The sequence below is a fragment of the Typopeltis vanoorti genome, chromosome 16 (assembly GCF_054136105.1).
Source record: "Typopeltis vanoorti isolate ZY-2024b chromosome 16, IOZ_Tvanoo_1.0, whole genome shotgun sequence".
NCBI classification, from domain to species: Eukaryota; Metazoa; Arthropoda; class Arachnida; order Uropygi; family Thelyphonidae; genus Typopeltis; species Typopeltis vanoorti.
Window position 1 is genome coordinate 16,156,290 of NC_143564.1, and position 25,892 is coordinate 16,182,181.

At 35.2% G+C, this 25,892-nt stretch overlaps 1 protein-coding gene across 2 annotated transcripts in view; it reads right to left on the reverse strand.

The window, feature by feature from the left end:
- Positions 1-2,608: 2,608 nt before the first annotated feature.
- Positions 2,609-25,892, reverse strand: part of LOC150097869 (uncharacterized) — a 622,248-nt gene continuing 598,964 nt past the window's right edge. For both annotated transcript variants that reach the window (XM_090405962.1, XM_090405961.1), the window contains one exon: positions 2,609-4,302. In XM_090405962.1, the coding sequence (XP_090262088.1) occupies positions 4,216-4,302 (87 nt within the window). In that variant the 3' untranslated portion in view covers positions 2,609-4,215. The remainder of the gene's footprint in view (positions 4,303-25,892) is intronic.

Sequence of the window (25,892 nt, forward strand, 5' to 3'; positions counted from 1 at the left end):
AGGGAGTCATTAGGCTCATCGAGGGAGGCCCCAAATCATATTCATCACAACTATTCGACATTCATACAGTATCTATCATACCTCGCCTTAAACTCATTCACTGGCACAGCATCCACTACAGACTGGGAGCGCATTCCACTCATTCACCACTCTAAAAGTAAAGAACCCAGCTCTAACACCTTTACTAACCACACTTTTGCCCAGTTTCCATGGATGTCCCCTAGTCCTCCCACAACCAGCCCTGTTCTCAAAAATATCTTCTGAATTAATTTTATAGAAACCCTTCAGTAATTTGAATGTCTCAATCATATCTCCCCTCCTCTGCCTATCAACCAATTTTTGCAACCCACAAATCCTCAACCCGTTCTCATAAGGTTCATTCCACAGACCTGCTATCATCTTGGTCACTCACCTCTGGATCCTCTCCACCTCCTCCCCATCAAGAAGAAACCTAGGTGACCAAATCTGGAAACAGTAGTCGAGATGGGGTCTTATCAAGGCTCGATACAGAGGAACAATAACCTGCTTGTCAACGTATTCTTCAGCAACCAAGTGATTTGATGAGCTGATTTGGCCACTTTTGCAATGTGCCCCCTTATGCAACTCCATAGTTTAAGGAGTTAACCCTAAACTTCAACTCCTTTATCCACCGACACTCCTAAATCTCGTGCCTCATCAATTTCCTGGAGTACAGTTCCACCAATGTAGTCAACTGCTGCTAATCTTTTCACCCCAAAATGTATAACCTTACATTTTGCCACATTAAATTGACATCCATTCTCCTTAGCCCAGACCTCCAATCTATCCAAATCATCTTGCAAAATTTTGACGTCATCTGCATTCACTACTGCCCTACCCAGTAATATGATTGGCCAAATTCCAAACTGCCAGCCGATCCTTGTTTGACTGGTCTTATGGTGGATGTCTAGTAATGGGAGTGGGGAGGTCACAAGATAAAGACTGGATATTAGGTCAGAAGCCCCAATTGAGGCTTCTGACCATATCTTCATATTCATTACAGGCTATGTGGAGGCCAGTTTTTCTCCTTAGTTGACCCTGTTCCTAAAAATCAATATTCTTCTAATAGTGTATCAAGCATACTTTAGTGTGGTTGAGAAGAACAAAAATAATGTAGGTAAATTGGATGTGTGTGTGTGTATATTATATATATTTTTTCCCCTATAGGTGGTCTGAAAATTATAAGACAATCAAAATAGAAATATATCATGAACATTACGGTCTGGTACAAATCAGTAAAATTCTTATAAACTATGAATAGAAGACATGTCTTTTGTCTAAGAATTGAAATGGTCAACAAAGAATTATACAAACTGTTAGTTTTTTTACTAAATATTTTAAGAGGCAAATTTAGACTTGAATAATTTTTTTTTTTTTTTTACATTTAAATTCCTTTCATTAGAGTTTGTAAACCCACTAACAATACATTAACAGAGTGAGTTAAGAGCTATCAGGAAACCTGTTCCAGAGAAGGAACTCTAATATTTATAAGCGCCTCCGTAGCGCAATTGGAAGAACGACGGTACATTGCGCCCTTCGATTGGAATAGGCCTAAGTTCGATTCTCGTCGCGACGGGAGGAATCTTTATCTGGTCGATTTCAATCGAAGGTGAGTTAGCCGATCTCATACGGAGGTAGCAGGGTTTTTTCTCCCGGAAACTCGGGTTTTTCATCCCGCATACATACAAATCGGCCCTTCAGAACACACGCAATTTACAGACAAAAATTACTAGTTGTGGTGGTGTTGGAGGTGGGCGGCAGATGGCGTTGATAGAGATGATTCGTAGTAGAGGTTAGGTGCAGAGACAGTTGTAGATGTCCTCCCACGATGAGTCTTCGGACTCCTTGGAGGTATCAGGAATAATAATAATAATAATAATAATAACTGTGGTAGGATTTGAACCCACAGCCTACTGACTAGAGTGTAGCAATGCTATTCATATGATCAATCAAGCTAGTCACTGACAATGTCCAAAACAAAATACTGTTTTCTTGATCACAATATGTTCAAAAGAGCTTCAACTGAAAGATGCAGATATTTACAGCCAAACTGTTTGTATCTTTTGCATAATTACTAGAAAATACAGTCATTTCGTTGACAGAGGTGACTGAAAATTCATCACCTCCTATATATAAATTAAAATTATATTCTATACAGGAAATGAGACTGTTTTTCTTAAGTAACATAGCTGAATAACATATTTCGGTTTGGCTGTAAAAATGAATAGTCTTGCTCCTACTACTATTATTATTCAACCATCAATTATACAACATGGATATTTGGAAATGTCTTTGGAAGGTAGTAGATGAATTTCATTTCATTAGTGTGAGACCGCTACTTGTTTCAGATCTCCAATAAGCAACTTGGAAACATTCCATATATGGTATTTAATCATGATTTCTGGATTACTGAACTCTTAGCTCACTCACAGTAATAATATATTAATTACAACCATTTTGTGGGTGAGATTCATATTAAATGAGAGGGAAAAAAAGCTCTATTTTATTTCATACTCTATCTGAATCATTGACAATGCATTAACAACCAAAAAAAAAATAAGAAGCACTCGAAATAAACTTTTATAAAGGAAAAGCTTATGAAAACTTTAATATCATGTCTAAATCTGTACAGTTTTTCCAGAGTTAAAAAACTTCATAAATACTACAATAAATGGCTCGTATTAACAGTTCATTTGCTGACAAAGGAGGTAAGAACAGAACAAACAAGTTTACTCACAAAAATAAAAGAAATAACAACATCTCTTGAAAGACATAATTCATAAACCAGGTTATGATCAATACATCTATGAAACTTTCCTTAGAGTCGGCTAGGAATCAAATGGTAATAACATTTGTATTTGACATTCCAACAATTTTCACTTACATTTATGTAGTCACTGATCACAAAATATTACAATGTGTACATTCTTAACAAAACAGAAGATTTCTGAACATATTTATATTTTAAAGCAATGTAGTAGAAAATCATCTTTTGTTAAAGACAATAATTATTTCAACATTAAATTCCACTTTTCTTAAATGCCTTATTAAGTTTATATTTTCAATTTACTGAGACAATAAATGGGGGAAAAACACATGAGATTTAGGTTTTATAAATTAATTTTATAATACAAAATACAATGCTCAAATAAATAACAGTTCAATTGAGCCACCATGATTTATAATGGCATATTGCATGACATATCAAGGCATCTCTGAAAGGCACATGTGTCAACATAATATGTTCAAAATACAGATTGTGAAATTAATTAGATACACCTATGGATGCATCAATTTGCATATTGCCCTCCCCCCAGCTTTTATCTCTCTCACAGACATGCATCTCATATTCACACACACATACACAAGTACAAGAACTATGATTTATACAGTGAGAAAACAGTAACTTAAAAGATGCTATTTTTAAGAATTATATATCTCTTTTAGTTTTAAAAATTTTACAAAAAAAAAAAAAAAAAAAAAAAAAAAGCTTTAAAAGAAATTCAAATTTGTTTATTCTTATTGTAATTTTTATTATTCTAAACTTGACTTTTTTTTCCCAAATATTTATGTTAAGAAATCAGCTGAAACTAATTCATAGTGAAATATGTAAATACATTCACAATGAAAAAATTTAAGGAAAATAAAAAAGGAACCAGAATTATTCCAATTTAAATGATAGCTAAATTTCCTCACCCTGTGGTGCTTTACAATTATTGCAATCACTCATCCTTTTGTCTTGAATAATTCCACATATTTTTGTGAGAAAGGAATAAGCAAAACATATGCCATGCGACTAGATTACATAATGATATCGGATATATAATATAACAAACAATAACAAACAGCATGCTATTTTACAGGATAATTACAAATAAAACAACTCAGGACAAAGAAATATAATTAAAGTGCACCACAGGGAAAAAGAAACTGAGCAACAAATCTAAAAAGTTAAGCACAAAGCTTTACACCATTTCATTCAGATCTATCTAGCTATATATATATATATATATACACACACACACACGCACGCACGAACACACACATCCCCATTATGAATGAATATTGTGTTGTCCTGCAAAGAATAAATGCTTCAGAACATGTCATTCCTTCTTAAAAGCGTCCTACAGTGGAAGACAATGTGGTTTCCATTGAAAAAAAAAAATACTTCACCATATACTGATTATGCCTACTCCATTATTTTGATAGCTTACTGATGACTCGTATTAAGGCTCCATTTTCATCTTTTAAGCGCTGATTATCGGCCTTTAATTTTTCCATTTCCTAATAAAACAAAATTGAACTGTAATGCTATGATATAGCAAATATGCACAAATATTATTATATCCACACAATACGCACCTCAGATTGTTATAACACATTTTTTTAATTTAAATATTTGATATGAATTAAAAATTTATATCATGTCAACTTCCAGGACATGCAAATAACTCATTAATCATGTGTCAGGCTGTGTGAGTACTACAGTCACCTAACATATCATTAACAATTGTTTTTAGCCTCACAAAGCTCAACTCCACATCCAAGCCTACATGTATGATATGGCAGTGGATTTAGCAGAGGATGCCTGATGGATGAAAATTAGAACCCAGAACATTCTGGCTAATGGACTCTAGTCAAGCTGCAATATGCCCAGCAAGCTGGCAGTGGATTTATTAATATATGACACTGACATATTAACATTTACAAGTAAAGATGGAGTTAGTGGATGTTAGGATATCTTAATACACAGGTTGGACAAGATAGAACAGGACTAGAAAAAATTTTGGAACCATTCAATTTTGGTCAAAGAAATAATCTCAAAATTAGCAAGAGGCAGTTTGAGAAAACACTAGCTGGGTTGATGAGCTAATATCGATAACAGATTACTTCATCCTTGACAAAGGTGGTTATAATAAGCCTCCAGCTTTAAGATGAAGGCTTATTATAATCACCTTGAAGGTGTGTATTGAAAAGAAATGTTACAATTAAAAAGAGAGAGAAATCTGTGAACAATGAAATAGATGACATAAAGCAAGAAACTGAGTCTTAGATCAGACCCAAGGTCTATAAGCTAATTACATATAATGCAGATGAATAATGGAAAAATTTGAGAATGGAAGGAAGAACAGTAGAAGAGGTCTGTGGGAAAAAAATTAAAACAGAAGACAAAGATGGTGGTGGAATGAGACAGTTACAGATGCATTCAGTTAAAAAATAAAGCTTTTCAAAAGTTTTCATAAAGACTAAGATCAAATGATGATAGAATTGTTATCAAAAAAGCTGTGGGAAAAAAAAAAAAAAAAAACTTGTCATCATCATTACAAGAGCAACTCCACACTCATCAAAGAGGCCCTACACATCAGGAAAAACAGTATTCAATATCCATACTTCACTATGAACTCATTTACCAACAGGGCACCAACAACAGTCTAGCAACCTATTCCATTCATTCACCACTCTCCAAGCAACACATCTAATCTTACACCCTTACTCAATATCCAAGGAATGGCCCCTAGTTCTCCCTGCCCTCTCTCTCTCACACACACACACCAGACTGGATGTGAAAAATTTTCACTGTATCAATCCTGTAAAAACCTTTTAGTAATTTGTAAGTCTAAATTGCATACCTCCCATTTTCTGCCTATTTGCTAATTTCTGCAATCCACAAATTTTCAACCTATCTTCATAAGAATTCCATACACCTGCAATCATCCTGGTCACTCAACTCTGGATCCTTTCCATCTTTTCCTCATCCACAAGAAATGAAGATGACCAGATATGTGTAAATAGTCTAGTTGGGGGGGGGGGGGGTCTTATAAAGAGGTACAATAACCTATTTTCTCTGTTCATCAGGGTGTTCTTCAGTAACCAAGTAATCCAAGGAACTGTTTTAGCCACTAGCCACTTTTGGAATATGACCTCTACACTTCAGGTTCCTATCCACCAACATCCCAAATTACTTATTATTACTTAATTAGCTGTTACAAACACACAATTACTTTGCATTAAAACAACATAACAGGCAAGCATGGGTACCTTTTTAAATTTTCCTAACTGTGTTTCAACTTGCACTGACAATTTTTGTGGTCAAAATTGTGCATTTTAGGTTATGAAAATAATTTTCACATTTTTTGAGGAAAGTTCAACCCCAGTTTGTCACATTTTTTTTTTTTTTTCATTTTAAATTATGTGTACTCTAATCTAATCCCACAGCTATATTCTCATTAAGGTGCTGTAATATCCTTTGCACTTGCAGTTCACCTGTTTCTATTTCCACTGTCCTTGGATCTCTTCTTACTGCAATATCTACACCTGGATGAAATATCCTTACAAACTGATTAGTAATTTAGTTTAGTAATTTAATCTAATTTAATATAGTAGTTTCATCTAATTCGTTGGGAGTGCTTTTGGCCTGTACAATTTTTTTCCCTTGCTTAACACACTGGTCACCCTTCTGGCCTGTGCTTTATACTGCTCATCACTTTTCTCAGTAAATTCTCTCTCTCTCTCTCTCTTTTTTTTTTTTTTTTTAAGCTCCTGCTTAATGCTATTCATTCATTTTTTAATTCCCATTTAATTTATTCTCCTAATTCAAGGTATGCAAGTCTGGTATTACTTCCCTCAACCACTCCTATATCACCTCCCATGCCCTATCACAACATCCAACCCCTGTTTTTTTCTCATGCCATGGCATTAACTGAAAATTTTACACATTTAGCCACTTTCCAGATCAAGATCACACGAACACTCACTACCTGGCAGTAATGTGGTCATCCAGGTTAGAGACAAATCCTCTGATGCAACTGCTAGATCTAGCACTCTCTCAAATTCCCGGTATCTTCCATTGCATGTTGCTTCAGGTAATTATTCTTTAATAACTGCATAAATTACACTTCCTTCCTCCTCTCTCCTTTCTTCCTTCCAATCTATGTTTCCATAGTTAATGTCCTCCATATTAATTACTTGCTATACACTCAATGAGAATATTTGCTGATGCATATAATCCATATCATCTTTCACATCCCAAGGTCTACAAGCATAGCCTCAAATGCACTATTTTCACTGCCCTCTTTCTGGATGAAGTTCATTAGCAATCACCTCCATCCCATTTACTCTTTCTCTCTCTATCTTCCCTGAAAATACTATATATCCTTCACATTTTATCCCACTAACTGTATCATTTTCTGTTAGCCATGTTTCACTAATGACAATAACTTCTGGCCAAGAGGAACTAATCAACACCCAAAACTTTTTCCTCTTGTTCTTGCTACGCATTAGCGTACATAAAGCAAAATAGCCCCTTAGGCACACAGCTTTCCTTATACTTTATATTCCAATCTGGTTTATTACTAGCAGTACTAACTTGAGCATGTTTAATACATAATAATAATTAAAGAGGAAAAGATAAAAAGTTGGGTTGAATTTTCACGTAAGTTGGAGGAAGAATTGATGAGGAATGAAGTTTATTAATAAATGGAGATGAAATCTTTTGACTACTAGAAGAGAGAGATTAGGATGATGTGGCAACATTATTTTAGAAATCTGTTTTATTATTTTAATTCCTTTTCTGTTAAAATTAGATAGTTGTTTCTACAACTAATTAAGCATGTACTTACCACATTTGTAATTTGTGCTTTGAAGATGCTGGTTGGAAATACTAAGTTCAATAAATTACTCACCCCCAGTTTGTTATTTATACTACTGACGTAATGTTTTAAATAACACACACACACACACACACACACACACACACACACACACACACACACACACACACACACACACACACACACACACACACACACAGTGTGGTCTTTAATCACCTAAATGGATAAAATATCAAAACTATAAGCTTCATATCAATGTTATATCAATAGTATCCAAATATTATATTTAACTTCATGGTCACTTTGCATCCATGGTAATATGGTAATTACTGATGTATAAACATGGTTCGGTGGTTAAAGAGAACTTTTGCACTTTATTCAAACACAAAGATTCCTTTAAAGCTCAACTCTTCATTTTCAAGTAATCACGGTATTTATCTTATCTTGTAGTTATAGATTATGTGTCTGTGTGAAATAAAGTGATGACTGCAAGGAACTTGGTAGTAATCTGCATATAATAATGGATCCAGGCTGACAGAATTTAAAAAGGGAGTCACTGAAACATACTGGTTACATCCAGCCTACAAAAAAATAAAAAATAATAAAATAATAATAATAAGATCAACACATTTTGTTTAACTCTCCTTTCTACACTATTTCTCTATGCTTTTTTTTTAAATTCAAAACCTGCTGATTTTTATGTGCTATAAGGAAAACTGTCATGTAAGAAATCATACTTTGCTCCTGCTGTGAGACTACATAAAATTGATTGTTGTTGTTATGACATGTTGCTATATTTAGTTTTCTCCATTTCATGAATAGATACTCTTTCCCCATACTTATTACTGGGGAGCCTATGTAGCTCAGTGGAAGTGGCATTTGCACTCCTCAATGCTAGGCTGCCCAAAGGAAGAGCATTCTAAGTTTGATTCTAGTCAAAGAATATAGAAAATCTTTTGCCTTTTTTTTTTGACCAGTTCCTGAATTAGTTGATCTGACACAGGCAACTTATTTTTTTCTCTCAGAAACTCAAGAAAATCAACCTAGAACCCATGCTATTTCAGACATTAAAATTATTGTGTTAGGATTAGGGACCACAAGATGGCAGCACTTATTAGCTGTCTCTTCACTTAAAATTAGTAATAGTCTTGGGCCAGCTATCTCTGATTGGCTACCAGTGAAAATTGAACTGCCCACTCAGTCTCCGAAAGTTAGAATGGCCTCATCTACTCCATATAAGGAAATAAAAGGCATTAGCTGATTTTTGATTAGATTCTGTACTTTGATTTTGTATTTCGATAATTATGGAAAAATAAGTATTGGCATCATATTGAAATAAGAATTAGAAGTAAATGAAAAAGGTTATAGTGAATTTTCAATAGCCTTTTTCATTTACACAAAGAAGTCACCTTCTCTGGAATTTTAATGTTCAAAATTGTAACTGGCTTCCTTGCTGAGACATATATGGTCACAAATCATCTCAAGAGAAATTGAGAATCAGGCCCAAGAAATAAAAATTAAGGCAGACATCTTTTAATTCAAACAAAAGTTTAAAAATTATCATCCAGTATTTTCTGCTTATGGAGCTATAGCACAAAAGTAAAAGATACCCCCCACCCCTCTTAGTTTTATGCATTATTTGGGTCTCATGGTAAAGTTTTGCATTACACCCCTTGGAATTGATCTGATCTTTTCTCTGATCATTTCTTTTGGTTCTGCAATTTTTGTAGAGTTGGCAGAAAACACACAGTCCTTTAAGTAACTGAGGGATAGAAATCAAATGAGTTTTAATTGAAGCTGTGGGGATCCCACTTAAATTCAGTCATGAAGATGATTACCTGCTTTCTGAAGTGTTTTGACAATCATTCTCTAGTCATAACTGATGTGGGAAGTGGAATACTATCTTTCCAAAATTTCTCAAGCAAATCCACCAAATTTTAAGGAATGTCATCACCATTTGTGATGACATCCCTTCAATGCTTTTCAAAGAAGACAGAGTCAATAAGAACTACTGAAGAAATGCTACCTTTGAATTGCAATTTCTGTAATACATTTTTCAGTACATTCTTTCTGCAGCTTTTTTGAGGTGGTTGTGACCTCTGGAAGTCATCATTTTTTGAAATGACAGTTCTTCAAGAATCTTATTTGAAATCCTAAGAAAATCTGGACTAGCCTCAATGCAAGCAATTTGTGAACCACAGCCTTTCTTTTTAAGTTTATCCTCATTAGAGAGCTTCTGACTGGTGTGTATGTGCTATGAGCATTTCCTTGTATATTTTAACATGTTCACAACTGACGAGTTAAAAAATTTCATTCCCCAGGTTTAACAATTAACATTGTTAATAAACATTAATTTTTTTAATTTGTGATATTTAAAATCAAAGTAAATAAAATTAAGATAATTTATGTGTGTGTGTGTGACAGTAGTTTGTGAGTATAGCTGGTATATTGAGTATAATTGGGTGTCAGTTCAATGTGGAGAAATGCAAAGTTATGCATTTTGGGAAAAACAGATTACAAGCTGAGTATCACATTCATGGCACTATATGCCATGAAACAGAGGAAGCTAGAGATTTAGAGGTGGTGGTAGACAGAGTGCTAAAGTTTAGAGGACATATTGCTAAGGTAGTCCATAACATTACTTGGTTACTGAAGAACACACTAACAAATAGAGATAAGGAAATTATTCCTTTTTACAAGGCCTTGACACAATTTTTCCATTCAATCCTATAAAAAAATTTATAGGATTGATGCAAGGGAAATGTTTCAGCAGTTAGCTGGAGGAGCAAGAACAAGGGGTCATTCCTGGAAGTTGAATAAAGGTGTGGTTAGTAGGGGTGCGAGGAGTAGATTTTTTGCTTGAAGAGTTGTGAATGAGTGGAATCGGTTTCCAGAATCAGCTGTGAGTGCTTTGTCTATTAATGGGTTCAAGGAGAGGTATGATAGTTTGTGTGAATAATTTGGGTCTCCTGCAATGAGTATTCAGACTCCATGTAGGTGCCCATACAATATAATAATAATACAATCTTTATCCTTCCAGTCTGCACAATCACATATATATCAACTCAAAATCATTAATTGGCCAGAAACTAAAAATAGCATATGTGCACTACATGATTGTTTGCAATATGATTAAAATTAAATATGATAGGAAATCAACAGTTTGGGAAGGTTTCAAAGCAGTAGAAAACTCAGAAGATCAATGCATTAAATGTTCAACAAAAGTATCAAGGATAGATGGAAATACTTCAACAATGATAAAATATTTCGCAACTAAAAATGGCATAATTTTTCAGAATGATAGTAAAAAACAAGAAAGCAAAGCTTCTAATGAGACAATTCTGATGCCATTTCATGAAAAAGGGGCAAACTATTTCTGAATTGGCCACTGTTGATATCAATAAGAACAACCATTAAGTTCAAAAATCAGTTTTTATTTGAGAAAGCATAACAAAATTAGTCATAAGTTTCCTAAGGCCGAAAGAGATGTGATGAGGTTATTCACGATTTTTATGAGAACTGGTTGGTTGGTTGATTTATGGTGCAAAGGTTAGATGGATGACATAGCATTATACATGATATTAATTTTCATTTCATTTCATATGGTGATTCAACAGCCGTGAGCCCATTTTACGGGGAGGTACGGCACCACCTCAATCCCCCCTATTTTTATCCAGGCTCAGGACCGGCATAGCTGACAATTCAGACCTATGGCTGGTTGTCAGCTATGCCGTCTTAAGTATTCCTGACTGTATCCGTGTGTTCACAGGATCAGTTTGCCTGCTTGCGGGATGAAAAAACCCTGCTGTCCACGCCCAAGACTGGCTAATTTGGCCATGGCTGAGGAAGATCCTTAAGATCCTCACGTCGTCGATAGGAATCAAACCTAGGACACTCCTTCCCCAGGCATATGGTTGCGAAGCGCATAGCCACTATGCTACCATGTGGACAGGATATTAATAAATAGTCATAAAGAGATAAATTAGTAAATAATATGTTATGAACAACAACAAAAAAAAAAAAAATATGTAATACACTATCTACATAAATAGAATTTGCAATCATATGTGTTTGTATAATTCTATAATTGATTCTATAAAAAGTTAATAATGTCATGCAACTTGTCTGAGTCCATCTGCCTGAGTGTATATATATATATATATAGTCTCACCAAATGCATAAAAAGTTCATTCCTCTCTAACGTGAAATGTGGACACTCCATCAGAATATAAAAAATTGTGAAACACGTGTTAAATTTTTCACACACAAGTAGGTCATCAGTTCTCAGTAAATGAAAGATGACTGTGATCTATGTGGTGCCTGGAAAACATCCTTTCTTTTGATTCTATGTTGACTAGACTGCCAGTGTTTAATTTCAGGCTTAATCTCTTGCAATTTGTTTATCAGTGCTTCCTGCCATAATGACTGCCACTGGAGATTAATTAGTTTTTTTTTTCATCTTATAAACTGCCTATAGCCTGTATATCAGACTGCCAAACAGTACGTTGAAAAGGCATGAGTTGCTCTAGCAGCTGCATTTGTAGTCTCATTTCCTTTCATTCCATTGTGACTGAGAATCCAGCATCACTTAACATCAAAATTAAGGGGGGCTTCGTTTTGTACAGTAGTTGAAAAACCTGACAAAACACTGGATGTGGATCATACACAAAAGATAAGATGACTTAAAAAGAACTCAATGTTTGCATAAATTTTTGTAGCAGCAGTTTTCTTTTATACACAAGTGCAAGCTGAATGGCATGCAACTCTGCTTTATAATTACTGCAATTAAACCAGAACTGATTGAATACAGCATTGTAAGGAAACACAGTAACAGCCAACACTCGTCTCAGATCTTGAATAATCAGTACAGATGGAAAAGAAATCAGTGGGCTGCTCTATGTGATTAAACAATTGCAGGCAGACAGATAATGGAGTATGAGACTCCTCTAACTGACAAAGTGCAAGGTTGTAGATGGAGAAATCTCCCATGAAAACATGTTATGGGAGAATGCAGTTATGTTTGGTACAGGATGAGATATCAACTTGCATTTTAAGACAATGTACAGTGATGCCTTTTATTAGGTTGTTTACTTTAAGTCTCAGCTCTGGCAAAGTCCCAAAAGAGTGGAAGGAGGGCAAAATTATCCTTTGTATAAAGGAGGATCTAAGTCTGTGATAGAAAGTTATAGACCAATTAGTATCTCAGGAGTGGTGATAAAAGTACTGGAAAGTTGGTCAAAAAGAGAATTCAATGATAGTTGGATAAGAATATGATACTGTACGAGGGGCAGAATGGCTTTGTGAAAGGGTCAGTCATGCATTAGTAATCTACTTATTTTTTATATAGAGCGACAACTGAGTTGGATAATGGGAATGGCTTCACGATGATACTGCTGGATTTTGCAAAGGCATTTGACAGGATACCACATGGAACTCCAATTAAACAAATTGCAAGAAATGAGGATGGATAGGAAATTGGCAATATGGATAAGATGGTGGCTGATGGACAGATGCCAAAAAGGAGTATATATGGAACTGCAGGCAGGTGACTAGTGCTGTGCCACAGAGTTCTGTGCTTGGACCACTGCTTTTAAATTATACGTAAATAATCTAGGAAATAATTTGAAAGGAGATATTCAGTTGTTTGCTGTTGCAAACAATTGAATATCTCACTGATGCAAAGTTGGGTAGAGTAATAGTTAATCAAGATGATGCAGAGAGCTTGCAGGATGATTTAAATTGGCTGACAATATGGGCAAAACATAATGGATGTCAAGGTATATATTTTGGGATACAAAGATTACAAGCTATATAATCACACTGAGAGAACTGTACTCCAGGAAACTGATTAAGTCAGGAATTTGGGGGTGGTAGAAGATAGAGAGCTGAAGTTTTAGAGGACATATGATAAAGTAGTCAGGGTAGCTCACAGGATTATTTTGTTATTGAAGAACACACACTAACAAGCAGAGATAAGGGAGTTATCATTCCTCATTATACAGCCTTGATATGACAACAACTGGATTACTCTTTACTGGTCTGGATACCTGGGTTGCTTGCAGATGAGCAAGTGGTGGAGAGGATCCAGAGGCAAGTGAGTTTTGTGTGTGTGTGTATATATATATATATACACACACACACACACAAAAGATGGTGAGTGGTCTGTGAATATTGCAAAAGTTGGTTGATAGGGCAAAAAGGGAAGATATGATAGAAACATTTAAATTACTTAAAGGCTTTTATAGTATTGATGCAGGGGAAATGTTTTAGCATCATCTCTAGAAGTTGGGGAAGATTGTGGTTAGCAAGGGTGTGAGGACTAGAATTTTCTCTCGGAGAGTGGTGAATGAATGGAATGGGTTGCCTGAGTCAGTTTTGAGTGCAAGAATATTGATATTGTGATGACGGTTTGGATCTCCTGCAATGAATCTTAGTATAGTACACCCTCACTTAGTAGAGCTTCGCTTGGCTTGGTGCCAAGAATAGTCGATTCATGCTGTGAAGGATGTACGAATTGGTCACTAACATGCGAAATTACGTACTTTCTTGTCTGTCGCTGTACAAGTAGTAGCTTGATTTTTGTTGCTTTTTTTTTTTTTTACATTATTTTTTTTTATTATTAATTTGTATGATGGATCCAGTACAGTCAACAAGTGGTGTTAAACCTTTCAGTAGCTCTTGCAAAAGAATATTGAATAATGTGGTGACATTCTGCGAAAAAGAATCGTTAGAAGGCAGTCTCCTTGTCACCTTTCTCAAGTCATAAAACGTGCCATTGCAATTGCGGGCGCATCGGAGTCAACTGTTAAAAGAATTTGTAGGGAATCAAAAGATGAAGGCCAAAATTTAAATCTCCTAAAAAAAAAAAAAAAGTGCCAGAGAAAGAAAATCATTGAAAATGTAGCTTTGAATGATTTTGATGTAGACATTATAAGAAGAACTATTCACGAATTTTACATGGTCAAGAAAAGAGTGCCCAATTGTTCGGCATCGCAAAGTAATCGGGGATATTGATATATTGAAATTTTTATGTATTCAGAACAGGCGATTGAAAGTATTACAGTTCAAAATTGGGGAAAATATTACTCTCATGTCACCTCATTGGAAAATATGTATTGGGACAGAGAAGCAATTATCGAAGAATTATGCGAACCTTTGGTGATCAATTTAAGTGAAAGTGATTTATGACAGAAGTGTGCACAGATACTTTTTTCTGCTGAAAACTTGAACCCACAGAGAGAAATGATCAACTACTTTCTTACCTTCAGGTTACAAGAGTGACAGTAAATTGTGACGTCATCAACATAACATAAGGAGCACTGCCTATAGTAGGAGAAAGCTATTTAGTGATTAAGTTAACTCTGATAGCAAAGAGTGTTACACTTAAATCAGAGCTTCGAGGAACATCCTGTTCTTGACGATACGGCTGAGATAGTGTACTTCGCATGTGGAAGACTCAGACAGACAGAAACTTTTAAATAAATCCAGCCAGGTACCCTCTGAGACCTAGGTTATAGAGATCTCTTAATATGTCATAAGCCATTTGCATGTCTAAGAACAATGAAACCAGATGTTCTTGTTTCAGGAATGAATCTCTTATACATGTTTCTATGGACCAAAGTTGAATGATATCTATGAAAATTACAATGTGTATTGCAGAACAGATTACTTCTTTTTAAATACCACAGAAGTCTGATAACCATTTTTTTCCAATATCATAACAAGGACAGCTGGTCAATAATTGTTTGCTTGTGAGGCTCCTTTCCTGTTTTGGAATGGTAATGACAACTGACTTATGCCAAGAATCATCTTCCTCTGTAAGTATTGTGTTGTACACTAAGAGAAGGAGATCCATAGAAGATGATGGAAGTTGTTTTATCATCTCATAATGGATGTCATCAGAACTTACTGGATTGAGGTGAGACATATAAGAGCTCTTTTTAGTTACACCTTAATGAATTACTGATTGTACAGCATTAGCCTATTGGTAGAAAAAGCTTAGTCACTGTTTCTCTTTCAATATTAAGTATATGAAGCTACTCCTGAGATTCTGGCAATCCCCCCCCCCCCCCCAAAGTGTCTGCAATAGCTTTAGGATGAGCTATAACACATCCCAGGTGTATTCTGCATCTAGGTTATAGAGATCTACATTTTCCAGATTTATCCCATGCATTTTTGCATGAGTTGTTTGATTAATTGATGATGTGAATTGGATCCAAGAATGTTTTTAATGTGTCAGTTCTCCAGCCAAATGGCTGCGGGTTCGAATCCCGCTGTGGGCATGGATGTTTGCAATTGTCTGTGGAAATACTAGTGATAGTGGTGGGCAATAGATGGCATTGGTGGATGTGAGTAGTGGAGACAGAGTTGTAGAGTAGGTGCCCTCCCTCAATGAGTCTTTGGACTCTTTGGAGGTGTCATGTAATAATAATAATAGTGTTTTGGCCCAAGCATATTTAAAAGCGAATACGTTCGGTGTGGTAGGATATCTAGGAAATATACTGTATGCTGTCTTGATTTTTTTTTTTTTTTGGATGCTTGGCACTCTGGGCTCAGAGTGCCACGCATCCATTTTCAGTGGATGCTGATATCCTGGCAATATTTTTCTTGCCAACAGGGTTCTCATTGAATAGTACCATTTTTGCATCCTGATATATTTAGTTCTGTTTAATCTTTTGAATTTCTTTTTCATCTACCCCATGCATGTTAGAGGTAGGGTGGATGATCTCTCTGAAAACACATTTAGCTTTCTTTGCAGAGTAAGATTTATTATCATGTTCTTAACTACCAACAATGGGCACAGATAGTAGAGCAATGACAAGCAGTTTTGGCATGCCTATATTTCTGACATTTAGAGTATCTCAGCAGATAAGGTAGCCTGCTTTTTAAAGAAGTCGGAAGTTTAGGTGTATCAAAAGTAAGGATGATATTCCTAGTTGGAACCAGGTGACTATCCCTACATATCAGAATGCACCTCATACCTGTCATTCCTTGATCTTTAAACTCTGAACACCTGGTTGTTGTTGCCTTTGGTAATTTTTTGAGTGTGGCTGACTAGATGTTTCCACAAGAAAGTAGTTTCCTGACTGTTTAATCCTTATGAAGAAGTCCGACATTTTTCCTACTGCTTTTCACTTGTTGCAATGGATGATCAGAAACACTGATACATTTATTCTGGTATCACAAGCGTTTTGTTTCTTATTTCTGCTATCCAATGATATATCTATAGTATCAGTATTTGGCTGGAACCTAGTTAGGGACCCTGAAATATCTCAGGAGGAATAATGCACGTTCAAGAGGTGTTTTTTCAGTGCCAGAGCTCCCCCCCCCCCCATCCATCATAGAGCTACACAAAGATACCCACAATCTGGCCAACAATAAATGTGCTTGGAAGCAGAATGCCAGGGTTGTCACAGATGCTATTCCAGCACCATAGCAAGCTTTAGGCTCTCAGACAATGTGAGGCATGAGACTTATTTCAACACTATTAACTCTTGCAGGCAAGTCCACTAGCTGACTGATACTGGATGGAATATCCAGGATTGTTCATCTTGCTGAAGCAGAAACCAAAGTAGTCCATGACTTCCAGGATCTCCCTTTCCAGATGTCCACAAATGGCAAATACAGCAAATGGGTGTTAGATCCCACTGATGGTATTCTGAAAGTCAAGAAGTAAAGAAAGACTAGGAGAAGTAGGGTAAAGAATATGGGAAGAAAAGCAAGGAAAAGGACCAGTACCATCACAGAAGGTCCCCATACCACAAACAGGTTGCCCACAAGGAGAGGTTTTATGAGAAGAAAATGGAAATGATAACATGGCATCATTCCAAACAAAACTGTGGGAAGGTCAAAGATTTAATATCAGCCTTGAAGAATAAATGAATACAAAGATTACAAGTTATTTCATTTGACTCAACTGCACTCCAAAATTATATCAATATAAACACAGATCAAGAATAGAATAAAATTTTATTAGAAGCTTTATTCCATTTTGTTGTGTCGGAAATAACTGGCCCACTAACAGTCAGCCATTTATTTCGGACCCAACATGAGAAGAAATTGACTTAAGAAAAAACATGCTTATACTCTCAAGAGTAGGGGTAAAGAAATAATAAATGAATTGTAATCAAAGAGGGTATATCAATTTAATTAGTGAGATTGTTATAAAATAGTCCAAATTGTATTCTAAAATCATGCCCAGTATGGGAAAATTATGTTAAAGAAATCAGAATCATATGTCAACCAATCAACGGAAGGTCAAATCACTACGTAGGAGTCCACAGTGACATAGCAGAAAAACCGTATAGCCATCCGATAACCTCAACCGTAACAGTTTCGTCAAGAGAGGCGTGCAGAAAAGAATGTGACATCATCAATACCTGACGAATCAGGAATAGTTAAGTGACGAAAGTAATGAGAGAGGACGCTCGCGGATGAAATATAAGGAGCTGTGTTCCTGTTTGAACACAGGAACACAGCTCCTTAAAAACAAAAAAAAAACGAACACTCTCGTGTTCCTGTTCGAAGGCCGTGAAGGCTGAGGAAGCTTGTCTCCGGTATCCAGCAACATTCCACATTGCTGTGGGATCCGATATGCACAAGATATCCGACAGAACATCGGCAGATCAGCAGACAGAGCCATTGGAATATCTGCTACCAATGTGAGGACGGCGAAGGAGATCCTTCAAGGAGAAAAGAGAGCAACAGACAGCGGAGCGACAAGAGACTCTTGCCACGTCTGAAGAAAACAAGGACTAAAGTTAAGGAACCAACTTCACTAAGGAAATAGCCGGTAAGGTGCAGAACTTTTATTTTATATATAACAATCATACAGAAAGAGAGGAAACAAAAGGAGAGAAAACTTTGAGCATAGCCCTGCTCGAGCCATTTAAGTGATCCATTTGGACTAATCATCTGTGATAAGACCTTCCTATGTTAGTTTAATCTCTTATGTAAGAGAGACATTATAGCAGAACAGTTATTAAATGTTGAAAGTTGAAAGGATTAAACTAAATTTATTAAAAAGTTATTAAATGATTGAGTATATGTGAAGGCCCTGCTCCTTATACTGTGCCTATAACTTATATAAGTTTTACAGGAAAGAGTTTAGTCCTGACTAAAACAGTGACTGTTAATTGAGTGAATATATCATGTACATTTAGCTAAGGTTGTAATATTCAAGAATTCCATAACCACGAGATCATCACTTAATCCTAATGAGATACAAGAATAAGGATGATTAACTAATGCTGTTGACATTAAATTAGATGAGCCTGTGTGATAAGAGATATATAAGAGAGATTTTAACATTTAGGACATTTGAGTGATTTATTACAGTAGTATGAAAATCTATGCATGAGTTTATCCTTATATTATTGAGATATGATTTTAGTGTAAATACCTTTTGTTCAAATAAACGTATTCTTTTAAACTAAAACTTGTGAGTTCTCGTGTCTGAGACTGAACTACCACTTAGAAAAGTTTGGACCTGTGGCTCTGAAGTAAAATTGAAAATGAAAATAAAACTATCATAGTTTCATTTATAAAATTTTTAAAGGATTTTATTCACATAATAGTGATTTCATTTGTTTCATAAGGCTCACAAAACTTTGTGGCACTGAGATGCACGATGTCAGGGAGGGGAAAACTTGTCTCAATATCGCTGAGAAAACAATGCCCTCATTAACAAAGATTATTTCAAGACAGCAGTTTTAAACATGAGAGAATCGTTTCTTCAAAGGTTTCAGGAATTCAGAAATAATAACGCGACTCTAGCTTTCGTTACAAATCCTCTTAATGCCAACGTGAAGGAATTAAATTTTTCTCCGTTTGATATCGACGTGGCTAATTTTGAAATACAATTGCTGGACTTGACAAGCAAAGACAAGAAGCTCCAAATTTGTACGTCTTGGTACTGAAATAGAAGAACTGGAAAAAAAAAATGCATTCTGATTTCACAGCGCAAGCAGACTGCTATAAAATAACTACGGAAGGCAGACTCAATGATTTTCAATACCTGGAATAGTCTTCCGGACTCATATCATGAGTTGAAAAAATTTGCATTTGGTGTTCTCAGTATCTTTGGGTCTACATATTTATGTCAGCAATCATTTTCTAACATGAATTTCATTAAATGTAAATTGAGGAGTCAAATTACTGATGCCAACTTGGAATCGTGCTTTAAATTAAAAACGACCTTGTTACAAACCGGACATACAGAAATTTTGTAAGGAAATGCAAGCTCATTGCTCACATTGATTAAAACCAATGAGAGCAATTTTTTCTGTGATGTTTTCTTCATTTAATAAAGATATAATTAATATTATAACTTGTTATATATTACTATAAATTTACTATAATATTACTTTAAATTTTCCTTATTTGTAAAAATATATTTATGGCTCTCGAATAATTTTTAAATTGTTGTGCGGACAGGTTTGGAAATTAACATTCCAAGCCTGATGAGGCTTGGAATGTTAATAGATAGGAAGTTGAAGTTTAGGGGCCATGTGGCAAAGATTGCAAATACAACTCCAAAGATATATTGAATTGGATTTAAAAGGTATAGTCTTTGAAAGTTTTGAAAAATAGTAGTCCAAAGCCTTCAAAGTTTCAAAACTTTCAAAGACTACTATTTTTTCAAAACTTCGGACTACTGTTCTTTTTTTTTTTCTTTTTTTTTTTTAAAACTTAGATGGTGCCTTATTAGGACTTTAGTCTTGTGTTGCATGCTGCAATTACTTATACTAGCCCCACTGTTACACCAGATTGTGGTTGTCTCGCATTTGTAACAAACCTTGTTTGTGTGCTCTGAAGATGCTGGATATAATACCAGCGAAATATTAGCTTTTAAGTTAATAAATAGTTATTAATTATATGAAGAGCCAAAGGCTTCAATTCGGTGACATATAAACTTATTTAAGTTAAGGGATATGCATCCCATATTGTTTCATAGCCGAATAAGAAACTCAAAGAGTTTCATGCCGAATATAGTAAATATATAAAGTTCGGCGAGTCCAAGTGTAAGCAAATACCTGGATAGTGTTACAACTGATCCTTTAGGGAGTGCAACACTGAGGCAACTCATGGTAAGGGTGGAGCAAGCTCCGATCACTATTCTTGATATTTCCCCATAATGTGAAACCCAGCTCCTAGGAGCTGTATTACCATTGTACATTATGAGTGAGTGAAGGTCACTACCCAGACCGGTTTCAGCCTTTATTGAGGTCTCATCAGTGAGTAGGTAGACCTAGAAATACCAAGTTTGTAGTAAACAGAACTTACATATACCCTACTATGAGAATTGCCAAGAAGGTGTCCTAATAAATTATTAATTATATGAAGAACCAAAGGCTTCAATTCAGCAACATATAAACTTATTTAAGTTAAGGGATATACATCCCATATTGTTTCATAGCCAAATAAGAAACTCAAAGAGTGTCATGCTGAATATAGTAAATATATAAAGTTCTATATATAAATAATAAAGCTATATATTCTATATATAAATAATAAAGATTGCAAATCCAACTCCAAAGATATATTGAATTTGATTTAAAAGGTATAGTCTTTTTTCAAAAGTTTAAAAGGTATTTAAAAGTTATTTGGATTTAAAAGGTATAGTCTTTTTTCAAAAATATTAATTATATGAAGAGCCAAAGGCTTCTTTGGCTCTTCATATAATTAATAATTTATTAGGATACCTTCTTGGCAATTCTCATAGTAGGGTATATGTAAGTTCTGTTTGCTACAAACTTGGTATTTCTAGGTCTACCTACTCACTGATGAGACCTCAATAAAGGCTGAAACCGGTCTGGGTAGTGACCTTCTCTTACTCATAATGTAGAACAGTAATACAGTTCCTAGGAACTGGGTTTCACATTATGGGGAAATATCAAGAATAGTGATCGGAGCTTGCTCCACCCTTACCATGAGTTGCCTCAGTGTTGCACTCCCTAAAGGGTCAGTTGTAACACTATCCAGGTATTTGCTTACACTTGGACTCGCCGAACTTTATATATTTACTATATTCGGCATGAAACTCTGAGTTTCTTATTCGGCTATGAAATAATATGGGATGTATATCCCTTAACTTAAATAATAAATAGTTATTTTCTTATCAATCTGTGTTCGCATCAATACCATTTAAATCGAATTCAACATGTGTGATGAACATAAGCCTTTCCACGTGAACTGAAAAGATAATTGCAATGCTGACACGAATGTTCACATGTAAAGATAAGGATGTTATTTTGCTGCTTTACAAGGTCTTGATAAGATCTCACTTGGACTATTTTGTGCAGGTCTCGCCTCCTGGTTTCCATTGTGATTCTGATATACTGGAGAGAGTACAAAGGAGTGTTAAAATGATATGAGGATTGTGGAATACTGTTTATGAAGACAGACTGAGAATTTGTAGACTACAGACACTAGCAAACAGGAAAAAGAGGAGTGATGTGATTGATACTTACAAACTTCTGAAAGGGTCATAGAGGATTTCGAGTGATGGAATTTTTCAATTTATGGAGGGTGGGGAAAGGAAGAATTTAGAATGAAGGCCACCAAGAATGGTGTGAGGGCTAGATTTTTCTCTCAAAGGGTGGTGTGTGATTGAAATGGATTGCTTTTGGATGTTGTGAGTGCAAGCAGTGTGAATGAATTGAAGAATAAGTAGTTGATAGTTGATGTGTGTAGTATGTGGCCTCCCTCGATGAGTCCCTGACTCCCAGGAGGTGTCTCTTCATAATAATAATATATTCCCTAATTAGAGCCTGAAGTGGTTTTATTTGGGTTTTTATAAGAAGAAAGTCGTTTTATCTTCTATTAAACAGAAAAATAAATAAAATTTCTTAATAAACTTAAAAAACAAAACAATCTCGTAATCATCTAAGAACAACAGGATAAAAATTCTCTCAGAAATAAGATTCTCTGAGTGACGTGATGTGATGTTTACTGGTGCAAGGACAGCAAAAGTCATACTGCATCATTACAATGGTTACAGGTAATAAATATATAATAAGGTAATAAAAAATAAATAGCTAAATAAGTAAATTTCATGTTATGCAAGAGAAAAAGTTTATAAACTGATCAATGCCATATTATCTATATATAAAACACATTTATAATCAAATATATTTATATCTGTCTAACAAGATCTGCCTTAATGTATATGGCTCAACTAAAATTAGTAAAAACTGCATTCCTTTCCAGAGTGAAGTGCTGCCACTCTAAGAGCATGGCATACAGTAAGACACATGCTGTATTGTTCATATATAGGTGGATCGTCAGTCCTCAAACCAATAAGAATGTGTAAGATGACTGACCCATGCAGAGCCTATTAAAAACAACTTCCTCTCTTCTGTTTCTACACTGACTAGACTGCCAATAAAGTGACAGAGCAGGATCGTTTTTTGCAAGATTTGAATGACAATGTGGGAAAGGCACCGGTAGATATTAATATACTCTGATGATAGATAGGATGCAACCACTGCAGGATACTCTTACTTGAGAAACCATGGATTGGAATATATATTTAAGCTCTGATTGAGCAGGTGCATAATAACAAAAATTCAAGATTATAAAAACCTATTGCTAAAATTCCAAAATTCCAGCAAAGTTTTTTCATAAAGTGTCTGCAACTGGCTTTGGTTTCAGCAACAACACATCCATTATGTTTTAGGGTAAGAAATGGTATCAGAAAAGGATTCCAGTCAGCATGGTCATTTTTCAATATGGGCATCTGTGTAAGAGAATATGGTTCCACTGAGGATATAGTATGAATCACAGGAAAATGATTGCTTCCATGTTTTCATCGAATGAGCAATATAAGAACGGCAAAGGAGCTTATTTACTGCAGTGAGTGGTAAGTATATGAAAAAAATGTATCGTGTCCATTATAGAATAGAGAGTTCGTTATTGTCAAGCACATGCTCAATAATCCTGACTCTCCCATTTGTGCTGATGTTACCCGACAGTAGTATTGTGTCCATAGAGTCACTGTTAAAAAGTATAGGCAGAGGCAGTTGCAACATGGGACTACCAAAGCAAATCTTTATGGAATAAAGCAAACCTTATGGAATAATTGCTTTGCAATTATTCAGTAAGGAGGTCCCTTTCTAGTTCTGTGTTTACTAGTATTGTATACCCGCACTTCATAGAACCTAGTCTGGCAAAGTGCCAAGAATAGTCAATTCATGCTGAAGGGGAGAAAGAAATAAAGGATGTATGAATTAATCACCAACATGCAAAATCATATGTTTTATACATAAATTTTCCAACTGTTGCACAAGCAAAATAGTTACCACTTTAAGAACTAGAATTTTTATAAAAGAAAAGCTAATTTTCTGATGTATAATAATAAACACTCATCCCACGAAGCACTGATTAATATCGGAATGGATTCTCCTTTTGACATGCTCAGAAGTGTTGAAGGGTCTCGCATCTGTGGGCATATAGTAATAGAGAAATGCCTCAAGTCAGCATGGTCATTATCTGATATGGGCATCTGTGTAAAACATGGTTCTTTGAAGGTATAGTACAAATCACAGGAAAATGATTGTTTCCATACATGTTTTCATTACACATGAGCATGCCACTGGAAGTGGCATGCTCATGTGTAGGAGAATATGGTTCCTTTGAGGATAGAGTATGAATCACAGGAAAAATGATTGCTTCCATATATGTTTTCATCACACATATGAGCAGTATAAGAATGGCAAGGGAGTCAACTTACTGGAGCAAGTGATAAGCATATGAAAAGCATAATGTGTCCGTTATTGAGAAGAGAGAGGTCACTTATCTTTGTCTGACATGTTTTTGTCAACTGATTTTGGGAAGCATGGATGGCCAGTGTCCATCTTTACCTCTGAAAATAAAAAAGTGTTTTATACATTTATTTGAAGTGTTGGGATCAGTTGTTGCATTTAGTTTACATTCAGTGGATAAAGAAGCATTATTTTTTCTTTTCTTTTTTTCTCTGGAGATAGAGGGGGTCCCGATTTTTTTCCCCCTTTTTTCAGTGATGTTCTTGCTGGATTTTTCTTCACAAGAGTGTTCTCACTGAGTAGGATCACTTCAGTTGTTTCAGGAATGAGTCAAAATAATAGGATGGGGTAATAATATTTCCCATAAAGAAGAATCACAAAGTTCAGATATGCTGAAATTATCAGATAGTGGAATAGATGTTTGTGTTGATTTTGATATTTTCTCAACTTCCACTTTCTCTGCATAAAAGGATTTCAGGACAGGTTTTGTGGCTAGCTTCCTCTTTGCAATCTGGTATGAGATGTTTTGTTTGTTTTTTATTTTTTGCATTTCTTTCTCATCCTTTCATCTTTGTTATGCACTGGAGTAGACTGGATGGTCTCTCTCATTTAGACTTTTTTTTTTTTTTTTTTTTCAGAGCAAGATTTATCACTCGTGCTCTTTACTACTACATTGAGCACAGATGGTAGTCTTAACATCTCCCATAAAGAAGAATCACAAAGTTCAGATATGCTGAAATTATCAGATAGTGGAATAGATGTTTGTGTTGATTTTGATATTTTCTTAACTTCCACTTTCTCTGCATAAGAGGATTTCAGGACAGGTTTTGTGGCTCATACCAGATTGCTCTTTGCAATCTGGTATGAGATGTTTTGTTTGTTTTTTATTTTTTGCATTTCTTTCTCATCCTTTCATCTTTGTTATGCACTAGAGTAGACTGGATGGTCTCCCTCATTTAGACTTTTTTTTTTTTTCCAGCGCAAGATTTATCACTCGTGCTCTTTACTACTACATTGAGCACAGATGGTAGTCTTAACAATCACACAATGAAAAATTACTATTACTTAGTTATCAGGTTATTTTTGTTGTTTCATGATTAGATTTATTTCATTTAAAGCATTTTAAGGATGTAGAGACTAACAGGGCAGTTGAGATATCCTTTTTTTTTTTAACCAGTGTTTCAAATTTGGGTCCATCAATCATAAAGATGGTATTCTTGGTCAGAACTGGACAACAATCCCTACATATCAGGACGTATCTCGTAGATGTCACTGCTCAATCTTTAGGCTCTAAACACCTCATTTGGAGCATCAAAAAGATGCTATTCTTATATCATACCTCTAGAAGTGGAGTGTTTTATGAGGTGTTTATTCTGAGTGGTATTCCACTGAAGTTGATTGCAATAGAGAGTCTCACTGACATTATGTTTCAACAAGGATATCATGAAACATAGTTTCTTAACTGTTTTGGAAGATCCAATCTTTCTAAATCCTTTTGCAT